Genomic DNA, 15,717 nt, shown 5'->3' with positions numbered 1-15,717 from the left:
TATTAGGGGCACGCGGCAGGAAGGGATGTGGTTGTGGCATGGAATTGTAACGGACGACACAATCTCTGCTTGACCTTTGCCGCTAATTAGAGCCTCATTGTTTCGTTTCGTTCCCCCGGAGCCAACGACCGCATTCACTTTCCAGCTTAAATGGCGCGCAAGTCTGTTCGGATTTGGCCCCTAGTCGCACTCCGATGATGCTGATAATATTCTTATCGCCTAAAAGTCGGACAAGCTAAGGCACTCAAAGTCGAAGTCGAAGTCGAGGCACTCGCTCGTTCTCAATCAGTCTCTTTCTGAGTGGGCAGCCGTGCAAAGATGTCGAGCGGAATGCAGGAAATCCAATACTACGAACACAAGCTCGACATTCGGCGGGTTATCGAGGAGCAGGCGAAGCTGCAGAACGTGGACGAAGCCCTCAACATTTGCGATCTGTCTAGCTTGGAGCGGAAATATAATCTCTGGGTGCAGCATCTTCCCCGAATCACCCCCTACTATGCCGTCAAATGCAACGATGATCCCATGATTGTCAAGGTGCTGGCGGATCTCGGTGCCGGCTTTGACTGTGCCTCCAAGAACGAACTCAAACTGGTGAGAGAAATCCACAAAGATATATGAGGATTACATTTTCTATTCTCTGCAGGTTCTGGGATTGAATGTAGAGCCAGAGCGGATTATATTCGCCAATCCTTGTCGTCCGGTCAGTCACCTGGAGTACGCCCAACAGCAGCGGGTGGCCAATGGAACGGTGGACAACGAGTTCGAAATCTACAAGCTGCACAAGTACTACCCACACTCCAAGTAGGTGCTCGATCAGATCTTTCCCTACGACTACACTCTTATCGATTGATCTCTCACTCGCAGCCTGATTGTGCGCTTCAAGAGCGAGGCCAAGGAGGCACAGTGTCCGCTTGGCGACAAGTTCGGCTGCGATGCGGACGCGGACGCCACGGCACTCATGCTGCTGGCCAAGGCACTTGACCTGCAAGTCACCGGCACCAGTTTCCACGTGGGCTCAGGCTGCAGCGAGCTGGAGGCATACGATCGGGCAATCAAGAAGGCCAAGAACATCTTCACCTTTGGGGAGCTGTTGGGCTTTGAAATGAGTTTCCTGGACATCGGTGGCGGCTTTCCCGGCAGCGATGATGACAAGTTTCAGAAGGTGGGCTCAGTTTGACCACCGAAGCACAGAATGTGTGGATACTAATACAGTACTTTGCAGATTGCGGAGAGTGTCAACAGCTCAGTGCAGCGGCACTTCCCAGATGATCGCGTCCAGATCATTGCCGAGCCCGGACGCTTCTTTGTGGCGGCCGCCTACACGCTGGTCTGCAAGATCCATGCCAAACGTGAGGTGCGCAATGAGGCCGGAAAGCTGGACACTATCATGTACTACCTGAATGACGGTGTCTACGGCTCCTTCAACTGCATTCTCTACGATCATCAGGTGGTGACGGCAGAGCATTATTTGGTTAGTACCGCCGGCAGGTACTACAGCGAAAGATCAACTGAAGCTTAATTTATTTGTAGGCTGAAGCCGAGGCCCTGCCCGAATTCAAGTCCGTGATCTGGGGTCCCAGTTGTGATGCCTTGGACAAGGTAGGAATTCCCCTATCACCATCCATGGATTGATATTGATATTCGTTATTTTCAGATCTCGGAGAACCTGCGACTGCCCAACCTGAACCGTGGCGATCTGCTGGGCTTCCGCAACATGGGTGCTTACACGGTGCCCATTGCCAGTCCATTCAATGGCTTCGAGCTGCCACGGACCCTGTACTTCCGCGCCATGTGACTAAAAAAGCTGACAGGCATAAAGAAAGCATTTTCTTGTATTTGTAACCATCATGGATTCTTTATTATTTCGGCTGAGTAGACATATGTGGCTCCTCCTTCGCCTCCTCTAATGAAAAGCAACTTTCGTTCCCCAATTTCTGCTGAGGTTCTCCAATATTTCGAAGAGAACAGCTGCTGCCAAAAATACTGACCCGATTTGGTGGTATAGCGCATTCTCTTGAAAATATTTCGTGTCCGTTTTGTCAGAGGTTGTTTCTCTTTTGGATAGGCTGTCGGGTTGGCGAGCCGCTGGAGTGCCACTTGGCCCCCATCGCACCAGAGAGTGGCTACTGACCGAAGCCTCGGACTGGTCGATGTGGCGTGGGTCCGACTGCTTGCCAACCCGGCGGAAGCCCGTCAAGTGTCAGTGTTAATTTCTAATGGAGTTTACAACTTAGTTTGAATAGACAGAATTCATATATGCATGTCTGTATGTGTATATAAAAGTAAATATGTGTATAAAAACATTTCAAAAATTCCACTTTGCATACACATTGCTAATATTCTCTGTGTTGAGGTTGAGTTTCCTCTGCTCTGCTCTGCTCTGCACTGCGCATAAATATCAACTTGTCACATGATTTAAAAATGTAAGTAAATTCTATAAAATGCCTATATTTTAGGTGTGTACGAGTCATCCAGTGGGAGCACTAGGAGCTCTTGATATGTCACGATAATAACAATATAACGTATATTATATGTATGTTTTTATATAGGGATCATGTGCGGAACTTAGGGAATGGATAGGGAAGGGAATTGGTAATTGGAAGTTGGATGAGTGTCGACTGCAGTTACAATTTGCAGTACTTGCCCCATGTTTTCTGGCAAATAAAGAGTACAAACTACTTATTCCATAATCAGTTCTTGGTGATTGATGCAAATGATTTCTTTTTGTTTTGTTTTTCTTGTGTCTATTCCTGATCGCCGATCGCCTTGCCATGTGCAAATGTATTTGCCTGCCCGCAGTGGGAACCGCGTTGGGTTTCATATATTGTTAATTAGACATACACGCATATGTATATCGATATCTTTATAGATTTGACAATTTCGACTAGGTTAGATTGCTTGTAAGCTGCTTTGGGGGCGGGTGCAGTTGGAGGGCAGGACGGGAACAGGTCAGGAAACGAAGAAAACTTGCTTATAATGATTGTATCTCACAACACCGACGACAAAACGACGATAAACTACGCATAATAAATATATATATATATATATATATATATATATATATATATATGTATGTACTTGTAAGTATGTACACAATACGAAAGATGTAACATGTAATGCTCAAATGTAATCGTAACAATAATTTCGCGTCCCTTCTTAAACGTAACACTTGTCGCTTCTGCTTTTAAATTCTGATATGTTTGAGTTCCGTCTATTACATCAAGGTCTTAGGTCTAAGCTTTATCCGTATCGATATGTAAGAGATGCTACCATCTATGTATGTAACTCCCTCCTCTCGGGGTGTGTGTGCTTCCATGAGAGCGAGCTGGGAAGGCGCTGTCGCTGTCGCTGTCGAGCTACTGTGCATGTGTCTGATGGTGTCGTAGATGTTGGTGGTGTTGCAACTTGTTGTGTCTGTCTGTTGGGTGCATCAATTCAACAGGGTGAAGGTGAGAGGAACAGACACGGACATGTCGCTCTGGATTGCCTGATCTGATCTGGTGACATTTTGCTGCAGGTGGGTGGTGTTGGTGGTAGGCTGCTGTTGGAGCGAACGCTACGGTTCGGTTCGGTTCGTAAAGCGTGCTTTTTGGGTCTAATAATTGGCAGAGTTGCATAATTCACGGATTCACTATAATCTATAAGAAAATATACAATACAACAACACAGAAATGGTTTGCAGGCATACAAAAGGTATCTATGGGTCATGTTCTTTCGTGGGATTTTCTATGTTCAGAATCGAATTGGTTCGAATCGATTTGATTTGAATTGAATTGAATTAAATGGGGAGCCCGCAATAGAGGACTGCCCATCAACATCAACATCAACATCACTATCACTGTGCTTGAATCTGAATCTGGATATGAAACTGACCCACATGGAAAAGTGGTCTCCGGACCTAACTAGACTGGGGACCGACAGGCTTCAGATCGGATCAGATCGAAAGCGATTAAACGCTAATCAGAAACGCCACGCTACACATGGCAATGTGGGCCAGAATGTTCACTTGCAGTATCCGCATCAGACCGCCGCTCGTGGGTGAGGGACTCACATTGAGGCCGGCGCAGTGCATCTTTTCGGTGGGCATGGCCTGCACGAAGTACTCGCGGTTGTCCAACGACATGTGGCACAGCGGCTTCTTCTTCTGCGACATTTCGTCATCCTTATTCTTCAGGTCCTCAAGCAGCTTTGGGAACCAGGTCAATTCGCAGGAGCAGTTCAACGGATTATCTGCAATCGATTGAGATTAGTTTCCTACGCTGCGGCTGTGTGGCTTATTTCAAGGGTGACATGACTGGATGCTCATGACTTGCCATTGATATCGATGATGCGTAGAGTGTCAATGACCGGTTCCATGATGTCCTGGGGAATGCGTTGCAGCTTGTTGTTCTGCAAATTCAGCGTCTCCAGTGAGTTGAGGTTCTCGAACAGCACACTCGGCAGCACCTTGATGCTGAAATTTAAATGCAGAACGGGTCGAAAACGGATGAGTAAGAGTATTCCCCGAAATGGCATATCATGAGGCAGTTTTACTCATTCTTTTGAAGGTTGAGGAACGTGAGCGAGTCTCCGAATCCGGTGAAGGCGTCATCGGCCAGGACATTAATGTTGTTGTTGCGCAAATCCAAATGGCGAAGACGGTGCAGTGGTCGCAGTGCCTCGCTGGGAATGGAATGGATCTGGTTGTCACCCAGGCGCAGATATTGCAGGTTCTCTGAAGAGTGATTGTTCGAAATTATGTCAGACTCTAGAGATAATGGTGGTGATGAACACATACCCTCTAAGCCCTTGAACGCATCCTTATCGATAACACTGATCTTGTTGCCCTCCAATTCCAAGGAGTTTAGCTGGGTGAGGTGGATGAAGACATTCGCCGGCACGGTTGTGATCATGTTATGGGCCAGAATCAAGGAGTCAAGGTTTACCAACCCCTCAAAGTCACCCTCACTGATGGTGCGGATCTTGTTCTCCTGTATTTCCAGCTTCTTCAGCGTGTCCAATATGGACAGGGACTTTTGCGGAACTGTGCTCAAATCGTTACCACCCAGATTCAGACGCTTCAATTTTCTGCAAGACCCACAGATTTTAGTTGCAGATGGAACATACACTCTAGGGTCTAGGTTAAACTTACCCTTCCAGTCCGCGGAACGCCTCCGGGTCTATCTGGGTGATCTTGTTCTCATAGAGCGTCAGGATCTCCAATGTCCCTAGTCCGTCGAAGGCGTTGTTGTGAATCACGGTGATTTTGTTGTGGTTCAGGTTCAAGATCAACAGGTGGTACAGATTGTGCAGCGCCTGGGATGGTACGGTTTTCATTTGGTTCAGCGACACATCCAGCTGTGTGAGTCCAGTGCCTGAAATATGGTAAGCGACAAGGTATGGTGTTGTGTTACAAAATGCATGTACAGTGTTTAGCTTTTTGATCCACTCACCCAACGAGCTGAGAGCGTTCTCCTCTATGGCCGCCAGGCTGCTGTTGTGTATGGTCAGGTGGCGAATGTCCAGGGCAAGAAAAACGAATCCCTGCAGCTTGGGCAAGTTGTTGTGGCGTAGCTTTAGGTAGAAAATAATTGGACTTTTGCCCTTGAGGGTGCCCATGGATTTGGTGATGTGCGCCAAGTCCGTTGTCTCACAGAGTATGTCCAGACCGTTTTTTTTCACCGTGCAGATGCAAGGCGAGATGTCGCCCTGCTCCGGACACACCTGCTGTTGGGGTGTGTTCTGGGAGCCCGCCTGACCCACGCCCACCACCGCCGCCAGCATGAGTATCAATGCTGCGTGGCTGGAGTGGAACTGTAGCTGCTTCAACTGGATCATGATGAACATTTACTGGTAGATGTGGATCACGGAGTTTGAGCTTTCTCTCAGCAAAGAAACGTTCTCAAGGTGCCGTCACTGACCTTTCACGTGGATGCTGTGGATGTTGTGGATGCTGTGGAAATTGTTGATGTTGTGGATGCTGTGCCTGCAGTAGATGCTGATGAATGCTATTTACAGTATAGTGGCTATTGCTGTATTCCTGTCGAGAAGAATTGTGTAGAGTGGAGAGTGGAGAGTAGACAGTGGGGAGAGCGGAGAATGTGGGTGAGTGCTTGTACGGGTACATTCATTGAAATCCGGCACGGCACCAAATGAAAGCTTCAGCAGAAACAACAACAACAACAACAACAACAAAGAAACGCAAATTAAGCGCACAATGCGCGATTTTATTTGGGTTGTGGAATCATGGGTTCGTGGATTAAATATAAATTGCCCGCAATTGAGCCTTACGTACGTACAAATGTACGTACAGTGGGATCGCTCCTATTGTTGCTGCCGTGCCTGGTTACGCTCGTTATGGAAGTGGTGGCTCTCACCTAAATGGTTTGTCCGTCCGCTGACAAGTGCCAACTGAAACATGCTTCCAGTGCCGCCAAGATGCAACAAATTCGCTCTTGGGGGAATCGGGAATCGCGAAGAAAAGCCAACAGATTAGCTCTGCCTCAGGCTCTGGTCTGTTGCCTCTGCTTGCTGCCGCCGCGCATCAACCCGCCTGCTCGCACCGCCCTCAACTTCAGGAGGGGCTTCACGCGTGTGGGCGTGTGGGGTTGGGCGTGTGCGTAATGGCTGGGTGCGAAGTCGGTCAAATGTGTGTGTATAACGATGTAACGGAAAATCGATACTGCTACAAAGAGGTTGTTGAATGACACAAACCGTTTTGTTGTCTTCGCTTCCCTCCTCGCTGTAGCTGTGGACACACCACCCGAACGCGAGAACCAAACACAGACACACACAAGCCAGAAGAGGAGAGTCTTGGTATTTGTTTGTAATTGTTGCTTCTGACTAATTCAACAGTCCGTACATCTATTATAGCGGATGCTATAACTGTTCCTTGAATGTACTACCAGACGTATCCTCAAATTACGTTACACGCACACACCACACAGAGCTGGGACAGTCAGAAAAACGCCAATGGGGGCTATCAGTGATTAATCAATGCATGGGCTGCCGTTGTTTTCACTGTAATTCCTGTTGCATTATCTTTGGAATGGGTTTTCATGCAGCAGCAGCAGCAGATTCGGAAAATAAATAGAAGTCTATTTTTACTAGAATATGAAGCACGTTTGGTTGGCAGAACCGACGATTGCGGACTGCGGACTAAAACTGGGGGACAATTTAGCGTTCAGGGGGTTGATTTCATTTCGGAGCTTCTAAAAGCTTACTTGGGAGCTTCTCCACTCGCTATATTTAAACAGTGCTTACATACTCAGTTCTTGGGATCCAACTTTAAACAAAACAAAGCGCCCAACTATGGCTCATGTTGTTTGCAAGGAGATCACAGTCTTTTAGGTGCCATAGATGAACAAAGCGAGGTACCTTTGGATCATGCGTCCAGGGGATGCAAGGATTGAGAATGAGATCAAGGAGATTAAGATTAGAAACTGCATCTAATTCTTTTTTTTTGCCAGAAGTACCCGATTTTTCGTATTTCTTTTCCGGAAATACCCGTTTTTCTAACCCTTAGCAATATTTCCAACAGGAGGCGCTGACATTTCAGAATAAGTTGCTTTTCCTTTTCTGTTGTTTAAAAACCGAAACTACATTTTTTGTTCGCTGGTTCTTCCGGACTAAAGCGCGGGAAAACTTTCCAGCTGTTCTTGGTGCTGGAAATTACATAACACTGCCCTTTTGACGAAAAATTTGATTGGCTGAAAGTTGAAAAGTCGGAAACAAGTATTAAAAGTATTTATTTTCGATATAGAATTTCAAAGAACATGGCGGGAATGTTATTTGAAGTAAATCTTAAGATCTTCCAGGCAATGTTCTGGACAGGGAGTTGATAAATCTTTCGAAGTAATTTTGTATTACAGGTTGTTGAACTTGCCACTGTCCACTGGCCATCGACGGGTAGATAGCGGCTTTTTCACACCTGAATTTTTATTGCATGTTCGGTTATACCAGAATATATACGCATCACTACCTGAGTTTAGCCTCCCTATTGAATGGCACAGAAAATGATGTAGTAACTAATTTACCTAAAAACCCTCAATTTACTAAAAATCGTCGACCACAAACTACTATATTAGGGGTCAGTTTTACAAGTGTTCTGGTAGAATTTCCAAACTGAATCGAGTTTGAATTTTAAAATTATTTTTTAAATTTACTTATTGTTTTCCCTCTCAATTTCATTGCTTTAAATCAGGTACGTATTGTTTGTAAGATCTTAATATTTAAGATTCTTCCTATTTCCCGCCAAGTGCTTTGAAATAAATACTCAAAAATAAATACTTTTAATACTTTTTCCGACTTTCTACTTTAAGCCAATCAAAATTTTTAATATTTTTGCAGTGTTGAAAAGTGTTATTTTTAACCGGTTCAGTTCCTAAGAGAAGACACAGATGGCGCCACGTTAACAGTTTCACACATTGTAGCTTTTGTCAAGTGTTGTCAATCAATAACGATAAGTACATTTTTGTTGGCGAGATTTCGTGAGTATATCAGGTAGCAGACAGTAAATTACTCTCAGCTATGAAACTTGGCGCCAGTTTTGAAATTTTACCATCTTAACTATTGTCTGATTTTCCTAGCGTAACTAACTTTTTATTGTTCTGATTTTTGTAAGTTACATGCACATGGAATTGTCATTAATTTTGTACTTCTTAGTTTTCACATAGATATGTACATATGTATATGTAATGGAACTTTATAGAAATTGCCTTTACTTTTATAATTGCATTCTGCCGCTATGATGTGCATTGTCATACGATGTACACATGACTCCTTTAACCTGTTAAACATATTGAATTTGTGGAGTTTAATACAACCATAGCGGCAGAAGCAGAGGCCGAGGCACGGCTACTCCTTTGATGGCAATCCTGATCAGGTTACAGCCGCACGTGGGCGTAATTTTGTCGCAATTAGGATGCGATTATGATAACATGACCGAACGTCGTCGAAAGGGTAATTGAAGAACAGGACAGACCAGGCCAGGCCAGGCCAGGCCGTTCAACCCATTCCCTTCTTGGCTTGGCTGCTGCTTATGGTGCTGTGCTGGTGTTGCCACGTGCCACAAGACGCCTTCATCTGGCGGTTGGTCTGGACAAAAGTTTCAATTTGATATTCCTTTGCCTTGTTGAGCGTCTTGGGGTTGTTTCAGGGCATGGATTAAGGTTTCAGGCAACTGGAGCAGGCAGCATCCCGTGCTGCGCTGTCCTCTGGCTGGCATCTGTGGCTGCGGAAGTGTGGCTTATGCTTATGATGCAGAGAGGTGGCAGCCAGCCGAGGGAAATCAGCATTGGGATACGAGCGGACTTTGCATTTGACAAAGTGCGAAATCCTTTACACTTTGAAGACTGATTGACTTCTTATCCTTGAATGGATTTGAATAGAATTTTATTTCACTTTTCTTCGCTGCTAATGGGGGGTGCACGAGGAGCAGGGGTTGCTTGGTGGTATGCCACTCTGTGCCGTCTCTGCTTTTGCGTCCTATATAAACAAACGGAAGATAATCAAGATGTAAAACACAATCCTGCAGGCGGTGTGGCGGTGGGGGGGTCTGCCAATTGGGGGAGTGAGGGTCAGGGTAAGGTTGAGGATGAGGATGAGGGTCTTAACACGGCGGCTGTAATTCAAAACCAAACAAAAAACCGTCAAAGAATCAAAAGGCAAGCGATGGCAAATTACAGATCTGTGAGATGTTACAGCAAAAACAGTTCGTTCCAGTTACAGTTGCAGTCGCCTCACAAAAGGGAACAGAGACGGGGACTGTGGATGAAGAGCGGGCGATGGGGAAGGGGAAGGGGCCGTTGTAAAACGTCGCTGAAAAATTGTGAAACGGAATTTCGCTTTGTACTTGGAAAACTGTTATTAACTTAATGAAGGAGAAGAGTGTTGCGCGTCACATTTACCTGACACGTGATTCGGGATCCGCGCACCCGTGCGCTGGCATGTAGCATGTACCGGAAGCACTGGGTCCAGCAGGGGCCGGGGACCCCATCACCCAGCGCTGCAATGAGACTCAGTTTACGTTCATTATTTATTTTACTTTATTCACACATTTTCATGGACGCTTTAGCTGTCGTCTAATCAATTGAAAGAAGTCATTGGGGCAACGTGGAGTGCTTACCTCTTTTACTATTTCTTTGATTACAAAGATACAATTCATTGATTAATGAACAGAAATAACAAACCAAAGAAATAGATAGCTACTCTTTTAGCAGATTAATTAAACAGCTTGAGACCCATTGGGTTATATTATAAAATTCATTAGATCAAACAAACTGTGCAGAGTGCAGGCATAGACTTCCATAGACAAAACAGCAGCTAACCAAAACAAGCCACTGGCTGGCGTAATTAAACAGAGGCTAAGAGGAGCACACAGACTCGACTTCACTCCCGCCACAGCCACAATTTAAACGACACATGGTAGATAGGGCCAGAGTAGGGGCTCTCCACGCTCCACGAGTGTGTAACCGTATATTCGCTTTGGGTTTGCCTTCGGCTTTGGCTCTGGCTCTGGCTTTGGCGCTCAGATGAAGCTCATCGGGCAAAGTGGCAAGTTAAGTAAACAGTTTCATTGTGCGAATTCAATTAAAATTTATTCAAAATACGTCAAAGGCAGCTACTCAAAGTTGCTTCTTCTACAGCTACAGCTACAGCTGCTGCTGCTGCTGCTGCTGTCGCTGCTGCTGCAACAAAGTATCTGCATCTGTGATATTTTCCTGTGCACAGACACAGATGTAGCGGATGTAAGCTATATACATGGCTGTCCCTCTCTCTCTCTCTCTCTCTCTCTCTCCATCTCTCTCTTTTACACTGTCTTGTGTGGCTGCCATTGGGGAAGAGGGCGTGTCCGGACTTGGTCACGCCCCACTACAGCAGAAAAGAGACAACCATATGGATGGAACTTGAAGGGAGAATAAATGCTCAATGAACACTCGCACACCGGCACAAGTCTACACAATGTCTCTGCAGCTGTGTGCGTGCCCGTGCCACTTGTCGGTGTTGTTGTAACTGCCTTTGAGAGTGGTGTAAATGGCAATTTGTCGGGCGGTGTGGCTATGGTGGCGTGGCAGAGCAGAGCACAGCAGAGAGCAAAGTCGCCCCCGCACACGGTAGCGAGTCGAGTCGAGTCGTGTTGACAGGCCGCATTTGCTAGCATTGGCATCCGCCTCGCTCATTTCTGCCATATCATCGCAGTCATTATAGCAACGATCATCATCATCATCATCATCATTGTCGTCGTAATCATTGACCATGTTTGAAAAGTATTCCTCTTCTCTTAGTGTTCCTTTGTGTGAAAACTACCTGCCACACCGTGGGGCCCATCCGACGACAGGCTGTTCCTTTCCTCCATAAGAACTAAATGTTTTGATGCATGGAATTATAAATATAACCTAAGATATCTGCACTTGCAACCCTTTTATGATGTGCTGTAGAAGTAAACTTAGAAATAAGCTACCCATTATCGTCTTCCGCTCCATTTGGAATCATTCTTAAAGCTTTCCTTTAAAAACCTTCCATCCCACATGTTTTGTCCGCCCCAAAGGACATTGCCAGTGACAGGAGGACAGGAGGACAGGAGGACAGGCTCGACAATGGCTGAAACAGACCCGCTCCGACATGACATTGATGTGCACTGACGATGATTACGATAAAGTTCGTTGTGTTCGTTTCTCCTTGTCGCTGGGAATGTTGCTATATGACGATGAAGTAACAAGGAAGAACGACATTTCACGCTAACGAATTCAATTGAGTTGAATTTTTCATTTAAGGTTTATTTAAGTTTTTTATTTCATTTCCAGCAGCAGCAGCAGCAGCAGCAGCAGCAGGCCTCAAGCGATGGTTGGTATGGTTTGGTATGGTGTGGAATGGGATGGGATGATTGGAGATGAATGTGAAGAGTACCCAATAGATATGCTTGCTATGCTTTTATGATTGTGCCAATGGCTGCTGCCGTCGCCACACACAGCACAGATACAAACGAACTTATGCCTAATGGCGGGATTGTTGCTGCCTATCCGCTTCTTCGCTCCCACTGGCCCCTGCAGCACACATTGTTGCGCTGTTGTTGCGTCGTTGTCAATATTGAGCTTGATTATTAAATGACACATTATGTGATTTCCAACATGCTCACTGGGGAGGAGGGGAAAGCGGTCTGGCTGCGGCTGGTGTCGGACAGTTGTTCCAACTTTGAGCGTAATTCAAAGGAGACCCGACGGGGCGTCATCCCGGTCCATCTGTTCCATCCTCATCCTCCGAGCGGCCAGTTACATGACATGGAAGTCATTTTGTAATACATTGAGTACGTGCGCTGATTGGGGCAGTAGTGGGGGTAGCGATGGGTTAGCCAGGGAGATCTAAGGCTAAGATGTACATATGGACAGATTTAGATAGAATATTTATCTACTTCCAAGCACTAATAGACGAACAATTTTTGAGAATACATGCTTGGGTTCCATTGATGGAGCATTTTGAACTTGCAAACAAAATATTTTGTACTAAACCCCCCTTTAGCTGCTGACTACGTCACTGGCCACAAGAGTTTATATTTTCCTTTTGAAATGGCGTCGCGCGTTCGTGCCTCACATTTTCGGGCGTTAGAAACCACTCCCACTGGGCGCTCCTTCCACCACTGCCCCCCTGCAAACCCCGAACAACACTTGGCCGAAGGCAAACCACCCCCCGAATGGCAACAGAAACAGAAGCATAAATGCCACAAAAGCCACGTTAGCGGTACGGTACGTACACTCGGCGAACATTTCCACTCCACTGTTCAAACTTTGCAATACAAATAAATTGAAATTGCGCACATTATGTGTCCACACGTACATACACACATAGGTACATGTGCCTGTATAAGTGTTCATTCCTCCTGCCCAGTTCCCGGTCGAGGCCCATGCTCACGCCCATGCCCACACACAAAGGAGAGGGCAATGGCAGCCACATTAAATGGCAACAATTTCAATCCCTCCTGCATTTGGCGTGGCGGAGGGCATTGCATGGTAGTCAACGGGTCACAATCGTCACAGTACATGGAACGCCTATTGTGCGCCATAATGAAATTAAAAAATCAGTTACTGTTGTGCCCAACGAGAGGCCAAGCGAACCCGAGGAACGGCCCAGCACGGCCACAGCAAGGACAGAGACCATTGACGCAGCCAGGGGAAGGAGGCAATAGGAAGGCAGGGAAGGCAGGGAAGGCGCATTATGCCATTAGCAGAGGCCATGCCATGGTACATAGGCATACAAAGCACAATACTATACGTACACTCGTACAATGATTTCTATTTCTATTCACGAGTGAATCAGGAAAAAATTGAAAATACGAATAAGGTGGCACACCAAGAATTGCCTTGTTCCCTGTCCCCTGTCCCCTGCACCTCCTGCCCATGTCTGAAGCTGAAGTGAGTTCAAATTACAGCATTTGTGCAGAATGTTGGCATAATCTGAAACTCAGTCGGATACCACTGACTGACTACACGGATGAGTCAATTTACATAGTCATGGCAAGGAGGAGGGTTGGCTTTTCCTCTCTCCCAACAGTTAGGGGTTAGTTTCTCCACGAAGAATGAACAAGTCCATGCCTTATATTTATGCGAATTAACAAAGCTAATTGTTATAATCTACAAGGTTATTAATTGGAACAGTTTTAGGTTCACATTTTGGCAAGAAGGCAGCTGCTTTCTCAATGGAAACGCTTATCAGTTCGTTTTCCAAAGAAAATGTTGAACATAACTTATCGGAGCATCTGTATAACCACAACCAAGTCCCGCGGTGTCCGATGCCCAGGAAATACTCGAATTGCCGTCGACTGCTCCTGGTGAAGGTGATTCCAATGATTCGATTTCAAAAGTACCAACATTATTGAGCATTTGTGTGTGTGTGTGTTTGCTGCCTTCGTTTATTTCCTTTTTCGTGATTAGTTTGTGGATTTTCTTATAGTTTTCCTGTTTCCAGACAGGACGATGTTATCGATCGACTGACTCGGTTTCCCCCGATGTGTCCTAGGCTGTGGCTTTGGTAATTTCCGCATTGGATTTGGAGTCATGGGAAACCAGAGGGAAACGAGAGCGGCCTGGACTGGCCAAGGTGTAATTGGCATACCCTAGGAGAGAGAGAGGGAGAGAAAGCGGCTGACCACTGCGGGTCAACCTACCAATACAACTGCGGCCGCAATCAAATGCGTTTAATTTTATTGCTGGCCTAACGTTAATTACAATATTATGACAGTTCTGCAGCTCGGCATGAATAATTATCACCTCATAAATTGTGACAAACCGCAAAGCGGCATTTACACATGGCCCGGTTGATGTCGGTAGCCTCTGCTTCTGCTTCTGCTTCTGCTTTTGCCTCTGCCTCTGCCTCTGCTCGTGTTCGCTGGGTCACCGGCATGGGTCTGAGCCTGAGCCTGAGCCTGAGCCTGAGTTCGGGCTCTCGTACACTCGTATTCGTACTGGGCTCTGGCAATGATTAATCGCCCAGGTTAGTTGAGTCGCAGCCGCCAAATGCAATCAACGGGCAGCAGGCAGACCCCTTGGCTCTGCTCTCTAGCGATGGGTGCGTGATCTGTGTGATAGTTCAACTAAACTGAAATGACTCACGGAAGCACAGGTAGATATACATACCTTTATCTTGACCTCAGCTAAACATCGGAACTTTTCGAAACGAAATCTTGTTCTATCGTTGGTGTTATTATGAAATCGTATGGGGGAACTTAAAAGTTGCATGGCAATAGGTGGAAACACGTATATACTCACGCGCCTGCCTCTTACCTGTCGACTTTTACCTGGGCAAGACATCGCATTACTACACTCCACACTCCACTTGACTGCCCTCAAATCCACTACCCTCCCGCCGCTCCACTGGGCCGCGCCCCAAACGTAAATGTTGTGAAAAGCAAATCTAATTACGCGAATGCTCGCCGTCTATTTGAAAATGGGCAATTTCTCAAGATACTTATCTAATTAATAGCCAGGCTGTGTGGCACAGTTCCATTCACAGCCACACTCATACTCAAACACTCAAACACTCACACACTCGCACACTCACACTCGGAGACGTCAACACCCATTCCGCTCCTAATGAATTTGTGGCCAAGAACAATGGACAGCGGATATTACGGGTATGTGTTCAACATAGGTGATCGCTCGCTCCCTCTTGCCGAAAAAGGAAAAACAAAAGGTTGCTTCGCTGGGTAGGCGTTACATTCATTTATATTTGTATGTCAGAGGTGGAGAAGGAACGGAGGGGAGAGAGAGAGAGGAGGAAGGAACAACACCACACACAATAATGTCACAAAGCATTCCCGTTCAATTAACGAACGAACGAGCGAACGAACGAACGAACGAACGACAGAGCCGAACCGAGCCAGCGAAAGAGCAGCAGAAGTCAAAATACTTTCTATCTCCCTCCATCTTCCCCCAAGGGGGGAATTAAAACAAAGGCAATCAACGCAATTGACCGAAGAGGAGATATAGAGAGGCAGAGTAATCGAGAGAGGGAGAGAGTAAGTGGTGCGCAGGCGCAACGAATTAAGCTCATTGCTCATTTGACGCGCAGTTTGACGTTCGTTTCTTTTGTGTGTGCTGGAGGGGGGAGTGACTGGGAGGGAGACAGAAGCAGATCATTAATTGACACTCCCCACCTCTATCTACTAGTTTATAATTGAGTGTGCTCTTCTTGTCATACCCCAGCAGAGGGTATTATTTCTTGATGGGCAGCGAAAGCCCCATGTTT

General features: G+C 46.2%; 2 protein-coding genes across 4 annotated transcripts; one reads left to right on the top strand and one right to left on the bottom strand.

Moving 5' to 3' along the window:
* The first annotated feature begins 284 nt into the window (after positions 1-284).
* LOC117578578 (ornithine decarboxylase 1) lies at positions 285-1,842 on the top strand. Its single transcript, XM_034264163.1, has 6 exons — positions 285-591; positions 644-801; positions 865-1,162; positions 1,223-1,471; positions 1,531-1,599; positions 1,655-1,842. The coding sequence occupies exons 1-6, from the start codon at positions 319-321 to the stop codon at positions 1,793-1,795; spliced, it is 1,188 nt and encodes a 395-aa protein (XP_034120054.1). The 5' UTR covers positions 285-318; the 3' UTR covers positions 1,796-1,842.
* A 1,314-nt stretch (positions 1,843-3,156) lies between these two features.
* Positions 3,157-7,127, bottom strand: LOC117578551 (slit homolog 2 protein). 3 transcript variants are annotated; one of them, XR_004573386.1, is made up of 8 exons: positions 6,357-6,451; positions 5,433-6,019; positions 5,132-5,354; positions 4,778-5,067; positions 4,534-4,714; positions 4,314-4,453; positions 3,874-4,230; positions 3,157-3,638 (listed from the first exon to the last, which is right to left on the bottom strand). XR_004573386.1 is itself a non-coding variant. In XM_034264138.1 (8 exons), the coding sequence occupies exons 2-8, from the start codon at positions 5,824-5,826 to the stop codon at positions 3,621-3,623; spliced, it is 1,425 nt and encodes a 474-aa protein (XP_034120029.1). In that variant the 5' UTR covers positions 5,827-6,019; positions 6,357-6,451; the 3' UTR covers positions 3,158-3,620. The 3 variants fall into 3 exon arrangements, 2 of the variants coding, with proteins under 2 accessions (XP_034120029.1, XP_034120018.1); XM_034264138.1 differs by having other exon boundaries at positions 3,158-3,638; positions 4,052-4,230; XM_034264127.1 differs by having other exon boundaries at positions 3,619-4,230; positions 6,357-7,127.
* Positions 7,128-15,717: the final 8,590 nt, after the last annotated feature.

The sequence above is a fragment of the Drosophila guanche genome, unplaced genomic scaffold, assembly GCF_900245975.1.
Source record: "Drosophila guanche unplaced genomic scaffold, DGUA_6, whole genome shotgun sequence".
Classification (NCBI taxonomy): Eukaryota; Metazoa; Arthropoda; class Insecta; order Diptera; family Drosophilidae; genus Drosophila; species Drosophila guanche.
The sequence above is the reverse complement of the archived record's forward strand: the minus strand, read 5'-3'. Positions and strand labels throughout refer to the sequence as shown.